This window comes from Raphanus sativus, chromosome 1, assembly GCF_000801105.2.
Source record: "Raphanus sativus cultivar WK10039 chromosome 1, ASM80110v3, whole genome shotgun sequence".
NCBI classification, from domain to species: domain Eukaryota; kingdom Viridiplantae; phylum Streptophyta; class Magnoliopsida; order Brassicales; family Brassicaceae; genus Raphanus; species Raphanus sativus.
In genome coordinates this window covers 22,348,241-22,371,848 of record NC_079511.1, presented here as the reverse complement: position 1 = coordinate 22,371,848, position 23,608 = coordinate 22,348,241, and the positions used below count along the sequence as shown (strand labels likewise).

The following is a 23,608-nucleotide window of genomic DNA, read 5'->3' as shown; positions in this document are numbered from 1 at the left end:
TGTAGCCAGAGAATGCGTCCATGAACGTCAAGAGGGCGTTTCCGGCGGTCGCCTCGACTAGACGGTCGATGTGTGGGAGGGGAAAGCTATCTTTTGGGCACGCCTTGTTCAGATCCGTGAAGTCGACACAGACTCGCCACTTTCCGTTTTTCTTCTTGACGACGACAGGGTTAGCGAGCCAGTCGGGGTACTTGACTTCCATGATTGAGTCGGCGGCGAGCAGTCGGTCTACCTCGTCGTTGACTGCCTTTTTCGGCGCTTTTGGCGGATAGGCTTAAAGGTGGGGTCAACGTTTAACTCATGAGAGGTGATTGCTGGATCGATCCCTTGCATGTCGGATGTAGTCCAGGCGAAGGTGGAGATGTTCTGACGGAGAAACTCGGCGAGTTGCTGCTGCATATCGTCCGGCAGGGATGCTCCGATGCGGATCACCTTACTAGGGTCAGCAACGTCGAGGGATATATCGATGACCTCCTCTTGCTGGGGAAACACTTTCTGTAAGGGGTTTGAGACGGTGTTAACATGCGAGGTTTGTCGCTGAAGTTTGATGGTTGCGATTAACATGTCTCTAGCGGCTTGCTGATCGCCCCGTAGCGTTCGGATTTTGCCGTCTGGTCCCGGGAACTTGATGCATTGGTGGTAAGTCGATGGAATTGCTCGCATCGAATGCAGCCAAGGGGTGCCCAGGATCGCGTTATAGGGGGCTTTAGAGTCGACGACCGAGAACTTCACGGTTCGTGTCGTGCCACATGCGTACACTGGAAGGCGGATTGTGCCGATTATGGCCTCGGAGGAACCGTTGAAGCCTGTGAGGGAGCGGGATGACGGTTTCATACTTCCCGTATCGACACCCATCTTGTCGAGTGTGTCTCGAAAGATCAGATCGACAGAGCTGCCAGTGTCGATGAGAATTTTGGTGACCTGACAGTCGCCGATTCCGAGTTCAACGAGGAGGGGGTCGTTGTGCGGCATGTGGATGCCAAGGGCGTCGTCAGGCGAGAAAGTGATTTGATAATCGTTCTCGGGTTTTGTTGGCCACTTACGCGAGGAAGTTGCCTGACGACGGTAGTCTTTAATGGACCTGACGGAGTCACCGCAGGGCGGAGATCCTCCCATAATAACGTTGATAACGGTGTCTTTGTCTTGGTTAGGATGCTGAGTTCTAGAGACGTCGAGCTTTTGTCGAAGATCGGAGTACAGGGGGCGATCGAGCTGGCTTCGCAAATCTGGTTTTCTGGAATTGAGCTTTTCTCGCAGATCCACGGGGCGGGGCTTCATGGGACTTGGGTTATTCAACCGGCGAGTCTTAGAGGAGTTTATCTTCTCGCGAAGATCGGGGACATGACCGGCCGCATCTGCCGCTGGTTTCTCCTTCCGCTTGAGGATGTTCCGTAGGTCGCCAAGGGCTGGACGGCTCAGCTGAGCGCGCAGGTCTGGAGGAGAAACTTGTTCAGGTTCGTCGCTTGGAGGTTCCAGCTGCGTCAGGACGACGTTGATGCGTCTTCTCGCTCTCGGAAGTTCATGATCGCCGGTGCCCTTGGCGGGCCTTGTGAAGACGGTCTCGACGCGTCGCCGGTTTCTCGGTGATTCCTCGTCGCTAGACGAGTTACCCTTTTCCGGGGACGCTGGAGCTGCTTCTTCGGGCGTTGCTCGTCTCTCTTGCTGAGGGGCTTTGCCTTGCGACTTGCTGGTTTTCCTGTCTTTGTTTTTACTCCAGCTCGCCGTTCCTCGGGCTCTAGGTTTCGGAGGCTCGATTTCGAGTTTTCCGTTCTCGACAGAGGAGAGAAATTGCTCGAAGAGCGTCTTGCATTCCCTGGTGTTATGCGACTTAGCGTTGTGGTAATCGCACCACTTCTCGGCTCCCGGGGGCCGAGAACTCACTGCTGCGGAGGAATCCGGCGGTTTTCCGTCGGTTTCGCGGTTGTAAACGTTCCATCCTTTCTCGCGCACGACAGTCGTTGACGCCGGGGAGCTCTCTTCGTCAACAGCGTACACGAAGTTCTTCTTTTGGGCGGCTCGGTCGCCTGATGAGTGCTGTCGTGGCTCGTGTCGACTATCCGCGTTCTTCGCGCCGGTTTTGTCGGCTGTTGCAGCTTTAGACGCGTTTAACTTGCCTAGCAGAGCCTTTGTATCCTCTTCCATGCGTATAAAGTTATGGGAACGCGCGATGGCATCAGAAAGAGACGACGTGGGGTTCCTGTAGAGGTCATCACGGAAGACCGAGTGGACGTACAACGTGTTTTTAAGCGCGGCGACCGCGACGCTGTCGGGTAAGACGACCTTCGAGACTATGGCTTTGAACTTCTCCATGAAGTTGCGCAGGCTTTGATCTTTTCCTTGGGCGATGTTGAAAAGATCAGACACCGTTGCGTCTTCTTGAGTGAACATGATGTAGTTCTTCAGGAAGGCGGACGACAGGTCGTGGAAATCTTTAATAGAGTTCTCAGCGAGGCCCGTGAACCAAGTAAGGGCCGGTCCTTTCAAGCTTTCAACGAAAAGTTGACAGCAGCCGGCGTCGCGTTCTTCGTCGGAGAAGTTTGCACGGCGTACTGCGATGTTGAAAGACGTGATGTGAGTCGTCGGGTCGGTGAGGCCTTCGTACGTCGGTAGTCGGAGCTTCTCGACGCACTACAAGAAATACGGGTATTGGTAGCAGTTCACGGTAGCACGAATTCACGAACTGCTACCAAAAGTTATGCCCATATTTTTGGTAGCGTTATTTACTCGCTAGCTATATTTATCAGTAACCCGGTAAAAAAATAATTAAAAATTCAGTTAAAAAGAGTAAAGTGGTGTCGCGATGCAAAAGACCTAAGGTTTGTTTCAACCTTTTCCGCCTCTCCTTCTCTTCACTTAGAAACTATCGAAGAAAAAAAAGAATGGGGAAGCTCAATCTCGCCGATCTTTGACCAGAATCCGTACGGTACGGTGCTTTCATCGCCGGCGGACAGCTTCCCGGTGAACCCAGATTCCATTTTGTCTGATTAATTCCTTCGATAACTTAAATGTATATGATTTCTCTTTGATGAATTCGATCGTTTGATTTGTTACAGGTTTTAAAAATTTGATTTAACCGAAGATTAGGAGGAGAGAAGTCAGGTTAGAGCTAATCAGTTCTGTTTCGTATTTTGTATCGTGAGGAGAATTGATTTATGGTTTGATTGTTTTGGACCGAACGCGAATTGATTTGTGGTTCTTGTCTGTTCTCTTTTGCTTTGCAGGTTTGAGCTTTTGATTGTCCGTTTTGGAGTGAAGTGGAGTTGAAATCGGAAGGAGCTTATTGAGGTTTTTCTTTTTCACCCAATAGAAGTTGTTTCTTGTAGGTGGTAGTGAATGACTGAGTTATAGTATTTGATAGATTGGCGATTGAATAATTGATAGTTTATTGGTACTTATTTGAATAACAATGTGTCTGTTTGGTGTATGTTTGACTTATAATTTATGGCTTTGCTTGATTTTGTTGGTTTATCGGTTAGAAACTTAGGACATAAAATGGTTGAAAAGTCATGGGTTCATCTAAACAGGTATGGAAAAACAATATATATTATAGGAACTTATATTTTGTGTGTGATTAAGAGTGTTTAAATTATGCTTTCATGTCTCTAAACCGAAGAGCTGATCCTGATTATGAGAGAGGTGCATGGGAATTTGTGAGGTCAGTTGCTGCAGATTTGCGAGAGTCTGAGTTGATCATCTGCCCATGTATTGACTGTCGCAACGTAGATCGTCACTCAGCCAGTGTTATTGTGGATCATTTAGTAACTAGGGGAATGGATTTGAGTTACAAAATGAGGGAGGATTGGTATCACCATGGAGAAGTAATATCAGGGACTGACAGCAGAAGCAGTGCAAGTGAGAAGAGCAATGAGATTTTAGGGTTATACCAAGCAGCAGCGTATGTTGATGAAGAGTTTCTAAGGCATGGTGACTTAAGTGAGGTTGCTGAAGGTGAAGATAAGGCAGAAGATGAGTTTCTTGCTAAGCTAGCCGATGCAGAAACACCTCTGTATCCAAGTTGTGGTAACCACAGCAAGCTCTCTGCTATTGTTTCACTCTTTAGGATAAAGACTCAGAATGGTTGGTCTGATAGAAGCTTTGATCTGTTGCTTGAGACTTTGCCACAGATGCTACCCAAGGATAATGTCTTGCACACGTCCTTGTACGAAGTAAAGAGGTTCTTGAGATCTTTTGATATGGGTTATGAGAAGATACACGCCTGTGTGAACGACTGCTGTCTATTCAGAAAGGAGTTTGAGAAGTTAGACAAATGTCCGAAATGCAATGCATCAAGATGGAAGAGTAACTTGCGCACAGGTGATGTAAAGAAAGGTATTCCACAGAAAGTTCTTAGGTATTTTCCCATAATCCCACGTCTGAAGAGGATGTTCAGGTCAGAGGACATGTCAAAGGACTTAAGGTGGCATTTTAGTAATAAAAGCACTGATGGGAAAAGCAGACATCCGGTTGATTCTGTAACTTGGGATCAGATGAATGACAGATATCCTTCATTTGCCGCTGAAGAAAGGAATCTTCGGCTTGGGCTGTCCACTGATGGGTTCAATCCTTTCAGCATGAAGAATGTGAACTACAGTTGCTGGCCCGTTTTGCTTGTCATTTACAACCTGTCACCTGAAAAGTGTATGAAGGAGGAGAACATCATGTTGTCGTTGCTCATTCCTGGTCCAACCCAACCTGGTAACAACATTGATGTGTACTTAGAACCGCTTATAGAGGATCTTAACCACCTGTGGGAGAAAGGAGAGGTAACGTATGATGCAGTCAGCCACACGACTTTCACATTAAGAGCAATGCTTCTCTGGACCATTCAGGATTTTCCAGCATATGGTAATCTCGCAGGCTGCAAAGTAAAGGGGAAAATGGGTTGTCCAGTGTGTGGGAAAAACACAGACACGATGTGGTTGACTAACTGCAGGAAGCACGTTTATATGTCCCACCGGAAAGGTCTTCCTCCCACACATCCTTATCGAGGAAAGAAAGCTTGGTTTGATGGGAAAGCAGAGCATGGGAAAAAAGGTAGAATTCTGAGTGGTCATAACATAAGTCATATACTCAGAAACTACAAGAATGATTTTGGAAAAGTGAAAGTAACTGGAAGGAAGAGGAAGATTAATGAGACGGTTGGATCAGACTCCAATACGGATGATGAATCCAGTGATTCAGAGGAAGAGGAAGAGGAAGAAGCAGTTGATGAGGAAGAGCTATCTAGATGGAAGAAGCGGTCAGTCTTTTTCAAGTTACCTTATTGGGAGGTATGTTTCTAATCTGAAGAGATATCAGTTTTTATGACCTGTGCAGTCACCACCTTTCTTTGACACTATTATCTTTGTTTGTTTTGTATAGGATCTACCGGTAAGACACAACTTAGACGTTATGCACGTGGAAAGAAATGTTGCTGCAAGCCTTATAGCAACATTGTTGCATTGTGGAAAATCTAAAGACGGTCTTAACGCGAGGAAAGATCTAGAACTGCTTGGCATTAGGAAGGATTTACATCCTCAACCCCGTGGAAAAAGAACATACCTTCCTCCAGCTCCTTGGTCTCTGTCCAGCAAAGAGAAAAAAGTATTCTGCAAGCGGTTATCAGACTTCAGAGGTCCGGATGGTTATTGCTCAAATATATCAAGGTGTGTGAAGTTGGAAGAATCTAAGATATCAGGGTTGAAATCACATGATTACCATGTATTGATGCAACAGCTTCTTCCGGTTGCTATCAGAGGTATCAACTGAGTCTTTAAACTTTGTATTAGTCAAGATTTAGATGTCCTGATGCAACAGCTTCTCCATTTATAATTTGGACAGGGTTATTACCTAAAGGTGTTAGGATAGCTATTCGACGCCTCTGTGCTTTCTTCCATCATCTCTGTCAGCGGGTAATTGATGTAGACAAAATTACAGCAATGGAGGAGGAAATTGTGGAAACACTCTGCATGTTTGAGCGTTTTTTTCCTCCAAGTTTCTTTGATATAATGGTGACTTGGTGTTTCCTGTTTAGTTAAGTTCTTGTTCTTTGCTGTTTCAGAACATGGCTTTGTATTTCAATGACTCGTGTGTTTCTCTTTTTCATGTACTCGGTTGAAAAATTTAATCTATGTATGGTTTGGATGATTTTACTAAATTAAGACTTTATGTTATTGTGTTTGATCCATTTTATCATTTCAATTTTACAAAAGCCCAATAAACTAAATGTCCATTTGTTGGTTCAGCTAGAAAATCACTATTTTCAATTTAGGGTAATGATAGGGGTTAGGATTCTCATGTTTTTTTTGTGATTAGGTTTAGAGATTTCTTTTAAGGTTTATTCCACTTATAGTTTTCAGGTCTTTTTCAAGATGCTATAACACACACTAAGACAAAATGATATGTTAATCACAAAACATATGATGTAGTTCCCCTTTCCACATTATCTTTGTTGTGAAAGTGTTAGCATATGTAGTGTTGAGTTTGAGGATTAGGGTATATTGGTGTAGTTAAAGTGTTTTGTGGTTTATATTTTGACAAATTGATGCTAAAATTAGATTTATATTTTAAAATCATGATTATAAATTTTTACAATTTTTTTACATATTTTAAAAATAATTTTAAATACCCAGAAACATAATTTCTCTTCTTTTTTTAGTAGCCATCGATTTGATATAAGATCAAAGGCCCATAATCCACCATCCATCTATCCTCGTCCTCTCTTCCTATTGGTTGATTATTTTAAGGCAAGGATTCTAATCATGTCCGTTCGTAAATGTTAATCTAACGGTTCACAATTGTTTTTGTCTTTTATCTCCTTCCTTCTCCACCGCAACCTAGGTTACAGAGTTATCTCAAACAACCGCAATTCTCTCTGTGCCACCACGAGCCCACTTCGACCCACCACTAATCACTGTCTACACATCACCATTCCATCTCAAACAACCATGAATCTCTCTTAAGCAACCTCGATTTCACTCTCTGGGTTTCCATCGAACTCATCCATATCAATAGGTCTGCGCCCTCTAACGCCTAAACCCTAGATTTAACTCATCCTTATGATTATTATACATTTCTCTAATTAAAAAGGTAACAACTCTTAACAGATCCTTAAAGATTCGAAGCCTTAGAGATCTGGGTTTGGAACTTCTTCAAAGGTCAGAGATATTCGATTTCCATTTATTCTTCTTCAAATATCATCTTCGATTTATTATTTCTTCTTCAAATTATGTGTATTGTAACCGTATAGATCTATCTAACTACTGTTAAGTTTTCATTTTAAGTTAAGATATTCATAATCAAATATCAATTACAGTTCTAACTTGTGTTAACTTTACAGTCTAGAAATCTAATGGAAGGAAGGAAGATCATCGTATGTGCTCTGCCGGCATCTGGAGTGAGACCACAACTACTCCAAAAACAAAAACCACAACAAGAAGCACTCAACACAGAACAACAACGAGGACAGTCCTCGGGTGGGAATGATGTGGAGGAGATAACCAGAGCAGAGTTCAGGGGCGGGAATGATGTGGAGGAGATAACCAGAGCAGAGTACAGACGCTCTCTTGGCTACTTGACACGCATTGAGGAACCTGAAGAAGACATCGACCCAATGTTCAGAAACTCGTCTCTTATGAGACACATACGACAAGCACAAGGACAGTCCTCACGAAACAAGTCTGGCCGTCATTACTAATTGTTGTTTATGTATGTTGTTTATGTATGTGTTTCTTTGCTATATGATTAATCAATTGTCAGCATCATAATGCTTTTCCCATATTTCTATTTTCGTTACAATTACTAAAAAATCTTATTTTCATTTCTCCTTTTTCCAATATTTTGCATTTCAATAACCCAAAAAATAAACAAAATTCAGTAAATCAAACCAACAAATGTGTCAATATAGAAAAAATCGTATATTCAGTGTTAGCTATGAATATAAACTTCCCAGCACGAGAAAAATGCTGTATTAATCTTTCCAATGGCTTACGTACATTGCTATTACAGGATCAAAAATACTGAGTTACAAAAACGTAATCCATGACAAAAAATAATTGTCATAAGAAAATATTTTATAGCACACAGAAACTGCCACATAAATATTTAAAATAGCTAAAACCAGTCGCTATAAATAAGTTTAATATAACAAAGCAAAAATGCTATAATATCTCTAAATTGTTACAGCACGCGAAAAACGCTACGCTAGGAGGGGGGTCTATTATAGCTGCGGCTGTCACGGCGTTCTTCGAAACGCTATGAAAACGATATGATAGCGTTTTTCGGATGCTAATAATACACATATTTGTTGTAGTGACGTGTCGCAGTCTGACGCCGGTTATCGCCGGGGAGAATGGTGTTCGGAGGGTGTTCGCCAGAACGCGTTCTATTTGCGGCGCGGAGGTGGTGACGCAGTGTATCTTGGAGTTGATGTCTAGGAGCGACTGTATGAGTGCGGCTACCTCGCGAACCATCTGTAGATCTGGGTTCGCAGGGGTGAAAGGCGCTGCGTCCGGGTTGAGAGTACTGGGAGGAGCGCCGTGACTCGTCGGGTTAGCAGCTAGGTCACTCGCGAACAGTTGCCTGCGGATGGTGTCGGTGGCTGCGTCTGGAGCGCCGGCGAGAGGAGCGAGTAGTGCCGCGATTGCGGCGATTTGCTCGGTGGCTGCTTTTTGGGCGGCGTCTTGTCGGGCAAAGCGCTCCATGATGGTATCGACAAAGGCGGGGGCTATCGGGATAGCCGTGACTGGGGTTGGTCCCGGCGCGTCGTGTTCGTCGCCGGAAGTGGAACCTTCGGGGTTCTGACTCATCTTTGCTAACGTTACTTTGCTAGCCCCACGGTGGGCGCCAACTGTTAGAACCGAGTTCGGTCGAAACTAGTAAAGAGAAGACGAAGAACTCGTCTGTGGGTCTAACAAAGACGTTTTATAGATGAAGGTATCAGGAACCAGTTACAGAGTAAGTGTAAAGAGAGAGACAAAGTAGAGCTCGAAGAGCTAGCCTGGAAACGATACAAGATAGCGGATAGAGAGGAGTAAAACCCTAGATCTAGCCGCCTTGTGAGTGTGTAAAAGTGTGGATCCCTTCTACGTTGTCCCCTTTCTTCCTTTTATAGACCTTCTTCTCGAGTTCGCCCTCACGTCCGCTAGTCCGGGTGGGCTTATGTCGGTTGGCCGGCTTATTGGGCTTTTGTCATTTAGTCGCGCGGTCGACTAAAAGAGACCTTCCCGGGCCGCTTTCTCGGCCCACTTCTGGTTATGTTCAGGCCGTGTACTACTGTTCGTCGGGCCTCTAGAGGGGTGTAATCCTTCCCCTACACAGATGCTTAAACAAGTATGCTTTTTTATCTATCCTGTTAGACTTCAAACATATCATATTACTGGAATTAAACCATCAATTTTCAAGCCTTAGGGACCCATTCATCGAATTAAATACCAAGTAGCCTAAGATAAGCTTGAGATTAGTTCACAAATATATTTTTAGATTTCCAATGGTTCTTGGAATACGCTCATTGACTGTGATCTATGTGGATGGTTCGTTCGTGTTATGTATTTGGTAAGTTTTTACACTCTTCTGTTATTGATGATAGCAATATTTGGAACCGAATAGAAAGCAGAACATAAGCCAGTGTATCGCATGACTGAGTTGCAGTCACTTCTTTCTCCAGGAACTCAGAGGTTCCTACCCTTATTGTGGTTATTTTTGTTATATGTGAGAAAATTTACAGCAGGATCATGGGAATGTGACAGATGGAGAAGTGAACGAGTCCACCATAGTTCATCTTCTTAATCCACGTAGCTTCTTTGGAAAAATCAAAGGCTCCGGTACAGTTGCAATGTTTGCGGAGAAGCCTAGGCGACTTCTGAATTCATTTGATAGGCAAGATTACTAGAGAAGGCCCTTTCAATGAATCTAAGGCACCAAGGTTGAAGTATTTTGAAAACAAGAGAGGTGAAGGTCATTGCATATAAGTGTTTCTTGAGCTTATGTGTTGGAAGATCAACCAATTCCGTATGCGCTCTCCACAGGATCTGAAAGGACGTCTGAATGTGCAGTTTCAAGTTGAAGAATGTTGCTGGTGGTCTTACAAGATAATGGTATAAAATAGTTTCAACAGTTATATTTGTTTCCATTTCTTGACCGAGAACTTAAAAAACATATTTGATGAACATATGTAACTGTTTGTGGAATCAAAAATTAATAAATAATTTCATGATATTGTATTTCGTCGTTTCTGAATAACATATGATTGATAAACAACGTTGCTGTGCTAACCCAATCATATTTGTTCTCCGGAATATCAAACTATTTAATTAAAATAGAATATGCTCAAGAGCTCACTAAAATAGCTTTTACAAGCCAAATACGAATTCGGTTATATATGATTTTAATTTGTCCAAAAAAATTTGTCCAAATAAAAGTTATATATGATTTTAATATTTTAAGAATTGACAGCTACAAAATGAGTTTTTTCATCAAAATAGTAGAACTCCTTCATTCTCTATTTATTTTTCTTCTCATTTTCATTTCGTTTGATCTTTTTATTATTAGGATACTTTGATTTTTTATTATTGTTGAGATATTTTATGAGATGTTTACAAAGACCATTATCAATGGTTCACTATATTTTTCATCAAAACAGAGTTCTTCTATAATAAAATTGGATCTACTCCAATAGTAATATATTTTAGAATGAAAGATAAATAATGAATGAAAAATAAATGAGTTATTATATTTATAGAGTAAATCTATTTGTTACTCTATTATACAATGAAAAACAGAGTACAATTGGTGGATTTTTACTCTAAATTCTATTTTAGATGAGAAAATATGCAATGCTTAGAGATGCTCTAATGTAGATATCCTTACTTATCTCCAAAATAAAATAAAAAACGATTTGTCTCGCGGAAGGCTAAATCAGAAAAATCGTAGACAACTGATTTTCCTTTTAAGAAAATGTTTGATGTTTATTTTTGTCTATATATAAGTGGAGAAGAATTATGAGTACTGTACAGTCAAGGTGATCTAATTAAGTAATAAAACAGTAAAATTCTTGAAATAGTCACAATCAAACAAATGTGATTAACTACTATGCTTATGTTTAGTTGTTTACAATCACCTTGGGTTTGAAAAAAAGTCATAATAATGGAGACTGCAAAATCTATGCAATGTTTATAGAATATAGCATAAACTTTGGTTCTGGATAGTCTAGAGATATACAATGTTTATTCCTCAAATCTTTCTCTTTTAGTAACTGCTTATACAGTATTATGTTTGTCACACAAATTTAGATCCTGAGACAAAGGCATGGTTAGAGAATAAAAGCTAATGAATACATGTTGTTTTTTCTTTAGTCAACTTGCATTGTAGTTGAGTGGAAAAGAATGGAAAACTTGCAAGTATATTGAGTAAAGTAGGAAAGAATGGAAAATATGCAACTGTATCAAAAGGTCGTCGTTGCGATTAACACGAAAGCAAGAATTCGTGATAGTGAACTACGTTTTAAAAAATTGTTGTTTATATCTGTGTACATTTGAAATGTTTTGACTGCATGTCAATTTGTGATGAAATAAATAAAGTGGATCAAATATTTTACCATTAAACTAAGTCATAATGCAGTGTTTACATAAATAGGAGAGAGTTAATTACACTTAAAATGAAACTTAAACTAAGTTAACACCCGTCGGGTTGTTCGTAGCCTAGTGGCTGCTGAGCTCTGCCTTCGGGCCCTGACGTCGGGGGTTCGACCTCTACTTACCTCAGTTTGAGGATTAAAAGGTCTAAAAAGTGACCAGTTGACAAAAAAAAAAACTAAGTTAACACCCACTGTATCACTCTAGATTTATTTTATTTTTCAAAAAATATCATTTTACATTTCTAATGTAACTTTATACATTAGATCTATTTTTAATCTTTTAAATAACCAATAGATTTTGTTTTAATTATTTTTATTTAATTAAACATACATTAAATAAGGAAAATTTAATATATTATACATTATTTTTAAGAAACGAAGGGAGTGCAACAAAAATAAATTGGATATGAACAAACTGAAATTATATCCAAGCTAAGAACACAGTATTTGATTATGAATTACTTTATAGATTTTCATCTAAGCAAACAAACACTATAAACTAAATATATACATACAGTGATAATGAAGCTTTTAAAAAAAAAAAGAGTGATAATGAATCTTTGATAATTTTTGTACATTGCTAACATATTTGTCCGTCTTTCTATACAAGATGAATAAAAAAACTGTTATCAGACAATTATTAAGCACTTAAACCCGATAAAAACCAGGTAATCACAATCATCAATCTCAAAATATATAGAAATGAAAGTGTATCAATGAGACGGGATGAGGTAGCACAAGTGGTAAGGGCCTTGGGGGCCAATGGTCATGCTCCTGGGTTCGAACCACCTGGAGGGGAACTACCTCTTCCATGTCACCAAATGCGGTACTGGGTGTTGGGCCTTGTCCTCAGCCCAGGTATAACCCTCCCGGGTGAAGTGGACCGCTGCCTGACCGGGCCCGGGGGAATGATCCGCGTAAGTGGAGAACCCCCGGATTATCAAAAAAAAAAAAAAAAAAAATATATAGAAATGTAAAACCCATTTGAATTATATAACATATCCTAAAAACTAATTAAAACAATGCAGGAAAATTAGTGTGCTAACACCATCAAGAAGATTTACTTCCATTCTTCCATTGATATTATTAGAACTTTAAATAGGAAATTTTACCCCACAAAAAATTAAAGGAAAATTGTAATATAAAAAAAATTCTACACCAAAATAGATAAGAAGTAAGTGGAATACACAAATAAGAAGACCAAACTACCTTTTTGTCTCGAAAGAAGGCGAAACTACATTTTCCATCTTTACTGCATTACTCATTTTTTTTTCAAAATCATGAACATTTTATAATAACACAAATTGTATGCTGAAGGGAAAAAATAATTTTATGTTCCAAACTTACAGCAAACGAAACCATGATTTCTTTTGTAAATATTCTTACAATTTGAAAACAATATATACTGAAGATTTTAAGATTTTTAATAAAAAAAATGAAAAGAACACATTAGAAAAGAATATCCAAATTTAATGAGCAATTTCTTAAAACACCATAATTTAAATACCATATTTTAATACTACTTTCAAGTAAAAATTTATAGAATTTGAGTTTATAAATTAGTAATTATTGTTTAGTACTTAGCATTTAGAGGATGAGGTTGGGTTTGTGTTCAAAAAAAAAAAGAGGATGAGGTTGGGTTTATAAATTTGTAAATGATTCTTAAACATTTATAATTAGCTTACGAGAATTAATTTAGTCTTATTTTCATCACATATTTAGGGTACTTATGAAAATTATTATTTTTAAAATAAATTTAGAAAACTTATCAAATATACGGTAAAATTAGAACTCCTCTAATTTAATCACATTTAAATATGTAATATGCACATGAGTCCTATTTTGATCGTTTTATGTATCTTACAAACATTTGCATTATTTTAATACAAAAAATCTTAAATAACTAACTGGATGAAAATCACAGCCAAATCTTAATTATTATTTTTAACAAAATATTATTTGATTTATATTTAATAATCTATTTCAATTGTACCATTTAAGATGTTGATTAACATGTATTTTTTCCTTAATTGGAGTCAATAGGAGGATTCGCGTATCAGCATACACAAATATACAATCAACGCTAATGTCTTCTATCTTCAATCTTAGGAAATTGATGATGAAAAATAGGAACTTCGTGGAAACTAATAACATTTAAGAAGATATTTATCAGGGAACTACATATAGAATATAATAGCAGAGATATTTAGTCTTCATAACATAAGAACTTCATGAAGTGTTTGATTGGTAGAAGCTGTGGATTTAATTACTTTGCTTTAGAATATAAGTTGTAAAATTTTCTACTATAGCTATTGAATCAGTTGATGTAGATCAATATCAATAGCTATCAAAGAAGTAAATATAAAATTTTGGAATTGATTTTTAAAGCCAATATAATTTTTAATTTAACTTTTGCGCTGTATCTTTAAATTATTCTCTTAGAGCACGATTGATAAATTAAATTAGTTGTGGAAAAAAGAATGAGAAGCATTCAGGAGTACTTACCAATCACTTTCGAAAACTATTGTATATTTTTTAACATTTATGATATTTCAGAAAAATATTCAATAAGAAATTAAATGTTACCTTTAATCAAGGTATTTACAAAAAGAAATACTTATTATATCCAACACTTTTTGAAATTGGAAGAAAATTTTCAATAACCTCCATTTTATTTTTCATGTATACTTCTAAAAAGATTATTTTTTTTGGTAAGAACATAAACTCTTAGCCACTAATATAAAATACGAATCAAAAGATAGAATAAACAAAGGAGTTATAAAATCAACATTTTAAATGATTGAAATTTTAACCTATTTTCTTACTGTAATATATTTTAAATAATTTATTTTTCATTACTATACGTTTTGCGTTCTAATAAAGTATACTTTTATTTTAGTAATTTATATTTATCATAGTTTCCAACATATACTATATATTAAATACAATAACATAATATTTTAAAATATTTTTTTTTTGAAAATAACCCGGACGTAACCCGGAAAAAACTCTAGTAAAAATTAAGAAGCAGAAATTATACTTTCTAGATTTATTTATTTCACAACGCTTAGGGAAAGGTAATATTTGAATAATTAGCGCAGACTAAAAAGTTTTTTCTTTTTACATTTTACGGGCTTTGTATTAGTAATAGCAATGGAAATAATACAAAATGTTTGTATTAAGTTTTTGAACGTAAAAAAAAAATCTAATAAAGAAGTAAATTGTACATTGTTCAACTATTTTTCCTATTAAAATCTTTCTTAAAACTCCACATATAAAGCATATATAACTTCATAGAAGAATATCACACATTCTCCCCTTGTTAGCTGCCTCTTAATTCTCTCGTTATCTCTTTTGAAACATGCCAGTGGTGGGCAAGGAGAAGGTAATGAATAATCCAATAACTTCTCTTTGAAACAAAGTTGTTCTTATAATATATAAGCAACTAGTAACCATAATAAGCCTGTTCTCAAAAAAACTAAAGTAACCATAATGATATATGCATAAAAACAGGTAACATGGATGAAGTTGACGACGAAACCTCTTGATAAAGAGGGAACTTCAGTAAAGTCAAGAGGGCTCTTTGTAGCCTGGCTCGTAAGTTATCTCTTTCCTTTCTCTTTTTCTTCGTTGAATATATTGAAAAAGAATGATTAATTTGTGTTTGTGTTTTCTTTTGACTGCTTTGCCAAAAAAAAAAAAAAAATTATGACACTACAGAAGTACAAGACCAATTGTTCGACGAGAAGTCAAAAGAAACAGTTACGATCAAAGTGGTTTGTTGCAGTCCTGAAAAGTTGCGGAGAAACTCTGCCATAAAGGAGGTGGAGCTATCAAGAAGATCGAGTATGGTATCGAAACCCTATGGCACCAAAGGCTAAGGCACCTGAAAAGCCTAAGAAGGTGACAAACCTAAAGACGGTGACAACCTAAAGAAGGTGACAAACCTAAAGACGGTGACAAACCTAAAGAAGGTGACAACCTAAAGACAGTGACAAGCGAAAACCAGCTCCAGCTCCAGCAGCTTCGAGTTCTCAAACAATGATCTATAATTCAGAGCCGGGTCACCCGATGTATGGTGGGTCTTACAACGGCTATTACCAAGAATATGGGTATTACTCGGAGCCGCAGTGGGGTCAGCCGATGCATAATGGATATGTTTCAAGATCCATTCCTGATAGCTATGGAGGTGGAGGTTGGAACGGAGATGAGAGTGGATCATATTGCACTATTATGTGAAGTCGTGATATCACACACGTTACCTATCTCACTAGTTTATTTAATTTTGGCTTTACAAAATGTTTTTGTTTCATTGTTTTACAATATAGTTACTAACGATGCTCTTAATTATATCACATCTAATAAAATATTAGTATATACATATAAACTGCTATAAGTTATGGTTTTAAAGAATTTGAACGAAAACTAAACCAAAACTGCATGGAATAATTGGTTTTTGTACCAACCCGAAGAAACAATGTGACTGATTCGGTGTAATCAGTTCCATATATCCAGAGAAAGAAAAATAATTCTTAGCGACACTGAAAAAAGATTTATGATTTTAAAGCCAATACTAATACTTTAACTGATTAAAAACTGAACCTAGCTCAACCAAACCACTAAAAAGAATTCTAGGTGGATGTGTGACGGAAAATGTAAATCAACTTGGTGACATAGGTAGTCAAATCAATTTTCTTAAGTCTTTCTATATATCACAACTCGGATGTTACAATTTTTCCATATGATGGTGATTACTTTTTTTTACAATAAAAGCTATTCTACTAAGAAATCACCAGTTCAGATAATCAAGACGGAGACAGAGAATCAACATATAACATAGTTGAAAGAGAACTTCTCGCACCGTGTGCAAACTCTTCTCTGGCCATTCTTCAGGTGACGATACCATATTCATCAGTTGAGAACAATTTGTTACAAATACTACATCTAAGAAATACAGGGTCTGCATGCACTTCAATACTTCACATTCTACTTGTAAAGGTGATAGACTCCGTCGAAGATTCATTGCCCCTATCGTAACGTCATTCGAATTCATCTTACGACAATACTAACCATGACCGGTGAATACATCTTGCTCTTTCCAAGCGCCATCGATATAGCAAACTATGGTAAACCCCCATTGACTGCCAACTAGTATCGGCTGGAAATGTCCATGATGTTCCTGCACTAATAATTTCTCTAGTACCTCTTTCACTTCCTCATTTTCAATAAATTGTGTGCCATCTAATATTCTGATTTAACCGTGTATTGACCATTCTTAGTGTAAATCCAACATAATGTGTCACGGCGATGAGCTGAGTTTATGGCCAAACTCCTTTTGAAAGGTATATCTTCAAGGATCACATAATTCTCCAATAGTCCAACCTACCATTCTTTTGATTCCTGATTAATGAAGTCACTCTCTCATATTCGGTTTGTAAAGTTGGAGCTAAGGAGTGAGCCGGCCTAGCTGGTATTGTAGGTATCCACGGATCTTCCATACTTTGACCTCATATTCCGAGTGTGCCTTTTGTCTGATTTCCAACACCAATAGTTTTCGGGGTGCTGAAATATTTGTCGACATGTATGAAGGACTATTTGCAGATATTGTCCGTAAAAGCGAACTTATTATGTAGTATCTTTCTCTCAAAACTCTAGCTACCAACAAATCATAGTATTGAATTAGCCTTCATAGTTGTTTTGCTAGTAAGACCAGGTTAAACAAAAGAAATTTAAAATAGATTATTGGATCAATTTTTGAGATATTAATTTTCTAATAAATCTTAAAATTATACCATTTGTGATGGAAAATTAAGGATATACATTTAAACCCTGATAACGTATGTTTCCCTCGGATATAGCACGTTAACTGTTTGTATAATACGCATTGGATTACGTTATGTGATTAATAATGGAGGTGCACTGCAGACTTTCTAATCAATATAACAAAGCAAAATTAACTAGAACAAGAAATAGCAAAATATAAACGATGATGTGAAAACCAAAACTGAGAGAAAACAGTAAGAAGAACCATGCATCAATGACAAAGATAGTTATTCTGATGGTACCAGATTCGAGGAAATAAAACTGATTGATTCGTTGAATTCGATATTATACTAAAAGGAGAATTTAGGTCGTATATGCCAACAAAAACAAATCAAGCAAATGCCCTGTTTTTTATGACCCAACACTACCCCTACAACCTATACATCTTATATTATCCTATGTAAGATACGGTATCATACAGTTTATAAAGACATTAGAAGAAACGAAAAAGTCATCTTATGCAAATCTAACAAAAAATGAAATAACCGTGCACAGTAGAAGATGAACCCCTTCAAGTTAAAGCCACCACTGTTCTCTGTTATTGTTTGGATCGTTTTTCTCCAAGTTACTATTTTTTTGTTTCGTTAGCTTACGGATTGATAAAATCATTTTATTTCGTCGAAAACATTTTTGTTGTTTAAGTTAACCATTTTGACACACAATAAATGTAGTAGTGGCAACGTTATCAAACTCCGAGAAGTTGGAACCGTTCTCTAATCATAGCAAAGTACACGACGTGGTCCGAAGGAGAGGAGTGGGTGGGGTGATCCAGAGGGGAGGAGAGAGAGTATTTGAGGTGGTTAAGGGGATATTTTAGAGGTTCTTTTGTGGCATTGGGGATCTATAGCATAGTGACTTTTGCAGGTGGAACCATATGATTTCTCAAGCCTTAGACCACCTGTAATGGGGGTTTTAGATTCAGAGTTCCAAAAGAAAAGACATGTGTGTATATCCAGAGTTTAGATGTTTTGGTTGAGTTCCGGTAATTACATTTATATATATATATATATATATATATATATATATATATATATATATATATATATTTTTGATAATTTAGTTTAAAGAAGAATCAAACCCATAACTGATTTGGATATACACCAAGTCTGAAGAGATTACCACTAGATTACTACCATTTGGTTTATATATATATATATATGTTCTTAGAATTTCGGAGTTAGAACTCCATAGAGAAGATTGATTCAGTGTCAGATAAAGTTTTCTTAAAGTAGAAAGCATTTAGAGTTTTCCAAAATTTTCAAAGGATCCATGGAACTGGAGCCACATGCATATCATGCTTCTTACTGCATGCTAGTAAATGATGGCAGTTGAGTAAGAATGAGTTTATGAGGAAGAATGAGTTTATGGCACGTGCAGTATTTAACAGCATGCACTTGAAATTATTTTTAAAGACAAGAAACGGTCGAGAAAACTCTGAACCGATGACAATACACATCAATAAGGATAAGCAAACATTGTTTTATAAGCAAGCAGACCACTCATATATCACTCATTTCTTAAAACTCGCCAAATGATCATAACCATAAATTCCTCAAAGCTCAGATAACCATCACCATCTGCATCCACGGCTTGAACCATCTCTGCACATTTTTCTTCTGTGAACTCCTCCCCAAGCCCAGTCATGGCTGCATGGAACGCACTTGCTGTTACCTTTCCGTCACCGTCAGTATCACAAAAATCAAAAGCTTCCTTCAACATGTTATTAATGCACAAAGTAAACTCGCCAGCGTCAAGCTCACCGTCACCATCCACGTCAAATTCCTTGAACATACTTGTGATTTCTTCATCAGGAATGTTCTTAGAGAAAGCAAGAGCCGCTTCACGGAACTCGGCCAGTGAGAGCTTGCCATCGTTGTTCTTGTCGAACTTATGGAAGATCTGCTTTGCAGACATTTTCTTATTATATTTGTTTTAGATTTTTCTTTGTTTATGAGCGTGTGAAATTCAACACTCTATGGTCTAGTATTTATAGAGTTTTCACAACCCTGAACAAAAAAACCCTGTAAAATCTGATAGTTCCAGATAATGATTAATTAAAAGTGAAAATGAAAAAAATAAACCAGGAAATATTTGGAAAATAATATATGTAGATATTACCCTACAAATGGATTTGTTTCATAATAACATGACGTAATGCTAAGCTAAATAGTATTAGCCTTTAAATATTCTTATATAAAAATAAAGAAATTATAATTCAAAATAAGAAAACAAAGTTTACATTGAGATTTTTTCCAAAGTTGATGGATTCGCTTATGAAAATGTTAAGTTTCCATTTAAACTATCAAAATTAAATCTCCAATATTAGGAGAATAATAAACAAATGTAGAAAAAAATACCAAATCAATACATTCTAATTATGATAATTACAAAAAATGTTAGAAAACCAACTTCCAGATAAATACAAATACGTGTGCCATAGTTATCCTATAGTTTGGGTATATGTTGACCGCTGACTCAGTGTGCTAATAATAAACCATTTTCCTAAAATTGGAGATATATTAACTAAAATATTTTTAAATTAATGAAAATCATTACAATTGGATTCAAGTATTGCTAGTACGGTGAGAAAGAAAAAAAATAGTATGAACGATTTTTTTATAATACTTTGTAATCAACGAATTGTACACTTTTACAAAAATAAAAATAAAAAAAAATACATTGAAGAACACTTGTTCTTAGTGCTTTACGTATTCAGTGATGTGAAAACAGGAAACAAGAATATATATAGAGCTTAGGAGGATTCAAATGTCTATACAACGAGAAATCATTTAACATCTATAAACGTAGACATTTCTATAATATTATCTGAGAAGTCAATTTTCAATGTATCACATTCACGTTAGTTTTTGCAAAGGTTAATTACACTGATACTTTTAATGAATTAAAAATATTATATTTAAATACTATTATTATTTTTATTTAGTTTCCTTTTTAAAATTTCCGTATAACATATATATTATAAAAGGAAACACTTATAAATTTTAGAAATCAAATTTAAAAACGAAAATACATGTATATATAATATAATTTCATTAAAAAGGAAATTTCACAAGATAGTAATATTCTATTTTAGAAATATTTTTAAATAACATAAAGTATAATTTTCAAGTAATAAAATACTTGCTTTATATCTATTATTTCTTAGATGAAAAATATATATTTGTATATAATGTGATTTCATAAAAAAAATTTCAGAAAGATAATCTTGATATTAGAAAAATATTATTTATTTTAAAACATAATTTTAAACAATACAAATATATATTGTAAAAAAAATAGAAATATTTTTGATATATCTATCTATTTTCTTAGATGATTACATAAAATAATTAAGTAACATAAACTGATATATGTTTAATTCACTAAAAATGATTTATAATTAGTATTATTGAAATGTTTTATTTATTTTTCATATATTTAGACGATAATATCTTTCAATTATAGAAACAATATCTATAAAATATATTTTACTTGTATAATATGATTTCTGAAATAAAATCACAATTTTTACTGCTTATTTTAAGATATATTAAAAATTATCATTTTAACAATAAACATCTTTTGATCAAATAATTATAAAATATTTTAAATAGCATAGCACTATATACTTTAACGAGGTAGATATATTATATTTTTCATTATTACAATTATATGTTTTCCTAATATTAAATTTTATTTTAAATTTTATGTTTTTGTGTTTGTGGAGTTTAATATAACCATAATTAAAATACCAAAGTAAATATGAATTCTCTTTTTTAGATTATTTAAAATAAACTTTAGTTTACTTTTCAATAAATCTAAGACATAAAATTATTTAGAATTTATAAAATATTTTAATTATTATAAATATTGATATGAGTTCATGAGCTTGCAAAAACGTATCAATTACGTATGTACGTAACTTCCTATTGATCATCGTTTTGTTTTCTAATATATATATAGTAAAATGAACATTAATTTGATAAATATTATGATCATACATGCACATTTAAACGATAAAACAAATTAATTTGATTTAACTTAACTATATATATATATATTTATTTATTTATATATTACATATTAATTATCAATTGGATTTTTACTAAACAGAGCCTAGATACTTATTTTATTAGTCCAACCACGTAAACCATAAAAAATAAAAAATTTATATTTTAGTGAATTTGAAAGAATATATGTAATTCAATATACTCACAATATGAGTGATTCGACTAATCAACCTTATATCTAAAATAATAGATTATATTAAAATTAAGGAAGACAACAACCAACTTAAATGCAAATAAAAAAATTTATAAAAGTTTTAATATATTTAGAATAAAATATTATAGTTGAATTCAGAGAAATAAATGTAATCTAATATACCTAAATGATAATTAAATCGAATTTAAAAAAATCGACTAAATATAACATATCTAAAATCATATGTCTAATTAAAGTATTGTAATATTATTAATATAAATTACGCATAAAATTATAAATTAATTTAAAATTAAAATATATAGAAATAAATTATTATAATTTTATTTTATAAATATTTATATCCGTCCATAAGCACGGAAAAATCACCTAGTGTTAATTATTGTCGAAGTACGGTCTTAAAGATTTATCGGGTTTTGATTTAGTTTTATAAGTCTCAAAAAATTAAACCTTTGAGGCTAAACTTATTTAGTTTAAATATTATCATTCTTGCAATCAAAACCATTATTGATATTTACATATTATTTTAATATTTTGATCCGAACTCTAATAAAACAAACATGGAAATTGTTAATGCACCTTATTGTTTGATCATTACAAGTGTCGCATTTTAAATTTTGAAAATGTACCATCTTCTTTTATGTATAACATATTTAAAAAAAAAATTATAAACATCTGACCCTAGTTATCATAAATTTTATCATAAATTTTAATTTATATTTGTTTATCTAAATTTTATTAAATATTTTTTTTATAATATGTATTTAAAACATACATATTTTTTAAAAAAAAAAAAGTAATACTGTTTTCTTATGGAAATTCAAATGTATTAATAATATAGAAGTAACAATAAAAAATTACAAATTACTGTTTTCTTATGGAAATTCAAAAAGTAATACTGTTTTCTTATGGAAATTCAAATGTATTAATAATATAGAAGTAACAATAACAAATTACTTTTTGAAAAACCCAAAAACCCAAAGAACTCTATGGCCCTCTAAAAATCAAGCTTTGAATTCTAAGTCTAAATTATTTCTGTCGGGCTTAGTGGGATTGGGTTGGACCGAACCAAACCAGTCGGAATTGAAACCGCTACATATGCGTTTGGCTTTCACGTCACTTCCTTCTTTGTAGAGCCTAATAAGTGCATGCATGTCTCTAAAAGAACAAAACGTAGGTTCCTTCCCTAGGGTGAGCCTTTGAATTCACATCCTCTCTAATAACCAACCAAAGTGTTATATAGATTAATAACTAACAAAGATTAATTTTTTTTTAAAAAAAAAACAAAAAAACTTTAAATAAAAAAACAAAATAGTGTCAATTTTACTGATGCTAACTCTGCCAATTAAACTTTAAACTCAAACTGTAGACCCTAAACCTTAAATCCTAAACTCATACCCTATACTCTAAACCCAAATCCTAGATTATAAACTCAAATCATAAACCCTAAACCTAAACCATAACCCCTTATCCCAAAATCTAGACCCCAAACCTGAATCCTATATCTTATACCCAAATCTTAGACCGTAAACCCAAACCCTGAACTCTAAACCTAAACCTTAATTTCTAACTTTAATTTCTAAAGAAACAACATCAACATTAATCCAGACATTTACGGTCTAGGGTTTGGGTTTAGGGTATAGGGTTTGAGTTTAAGATTTACGGTTTGGGTTTAGGGTCTAGAGTTTGAGTTTAGGGTATATGATTTGGGTTTAGAGGTTAGAACTTGGATGTAATATTTAGGGTATAAGGTTTGTATTTGGTTTTAGGATTTAGAATTTGGGTTTAGGGTCTAGAGTTTGGATTTAGGGTTTAGTTAGCGGTGTCAGCATCGTTAAAATTAACATTATTTATTTTTTAACTATTTTAATTTTGTTAAAATGATATTTAATATTTTTTAAATATTAATCTATGTGATACTTTGGTTGATTATCAAAGGGTGAACCTAAGTTT

The 23,608-nt window shown here is 35.1% G+C and overlaps 3 protein-coding genes and 1 long non-coding RNA gene across 4 annotated transcripts; 2 read left to right on the top strand and 2 right to left on the bottom strand.

The window, feature by feature from the left end:
• Positions 1 to 228: 228 nt before the first annotated feature.
• On the bottom strand, positions 229 to 2,975 carry LOC130497649 (uncharacterized). Its single transcript, XM_056990619.1, has 2 exons — positions 2,928 to 2,975; positions 229 to 2,628 (listed from the first exon to the last, which is right to left on the bottom strand). The coding sequence occupies exons 1-2, from the start codon at positions 2,973 to 2,975 to the stop codon at positions 229 to 231; spliced, it is 2,448 nt and encodes an 815-aa protein (XP_056846599.1).
• LOC130496104 (uncharacterized) lies at positions 2,647 to 5,973 on the top strand. Its single transcript, XM_056987893.1, has 3 exons — positions 2,647 to 3,099; positions 3,222 to 5,270; positions 5,362 to 5,973. Exons 2-3 carry the CDS (start codon positions 3,597 to 3,599, stop codon positions 5,746 to 5,748), a joined length of 2,061 nt encoding a protein of 686 aa, XP_056843873.1. The 5' UTR covers positions 2,647 to 3,099; positions 3,222 to 3,596; the 3' UTR covers positions 5,749 to 5,973.
• An 8,953-nt stretch (positions 5,974 to 14,926) lies between these two features.
• LOC108848662 (uncharacterized) lies at positions 14,927 to 15,894 on the top strand. The gene is made up of 3 exons (XR_008940832.1): positions 14,927 to 14,996; positions 15,125 to 15,208; positions 15,332 to 15,894. It is a non-coding gene; the product is annotated as an uncharacterized LOC108848662 (long non-coding RNA).
• Positions 15,895 to 18,819: 2,925 nt separating this feature from the next.
• On the bottom strand, positions 18,820 to 19,420 carry LOC108860051 (probable calcium-binding protein CML34). Its single transcript, XM_018633962.2, has one exon. It carries the CDS (start codon positions 19,346 to 19,348, stop codon positions 18,941 to 18,943), a length of 408 nt encoding a protein of 135 aa, XP_018489464.2. The 5' UTR covers positions 19,349 to 19,420; the 3' UTR covers positions 18,820 to 18,940.
• Between the last annotated feature and the right edge of the window lie 4,188 nt (positions 19,421 to 23,608).

Bases quoted from the DNA above. Each gene is read 5' to 3' on its own strand.
- LOC130497649 (XM_056990619.1), bottom strand. From the start codon at position 2,975: ATGGAATCTGGGTTCACCGGGAAGCTGTCCGCCGGCGATGAAAGCACC. The intron at 2,629-2,927 runs GTACCGTACGGA...TATTTCTTGTAG, and splicing joins CCGCCGGCGATGAAAGCACC to TGCGTCGAGAAGCTCCGACT.
- LOC130496104 (XM_056987893.1), top strand. From the start codon at position 3,597: ATGTCTCTAAACCGAAGAGCTGATCCTGATTATGAGAGAGGTGCATGG. The intron at 5,271-5,361 runs GTATGTTTCTAA...TGTTTTGTATAG, and splicing joins TCAAGTTACCTTATTGGGAG to GATCTACCGGTAAGACACAA.
- LOC108860051 (XM_018633962.2), bottom strand. From the start codon at position 19,348: ATGTCTGCAAAGCAGATCTTCCATAAGTTCGACAAGAACAACGATGGC.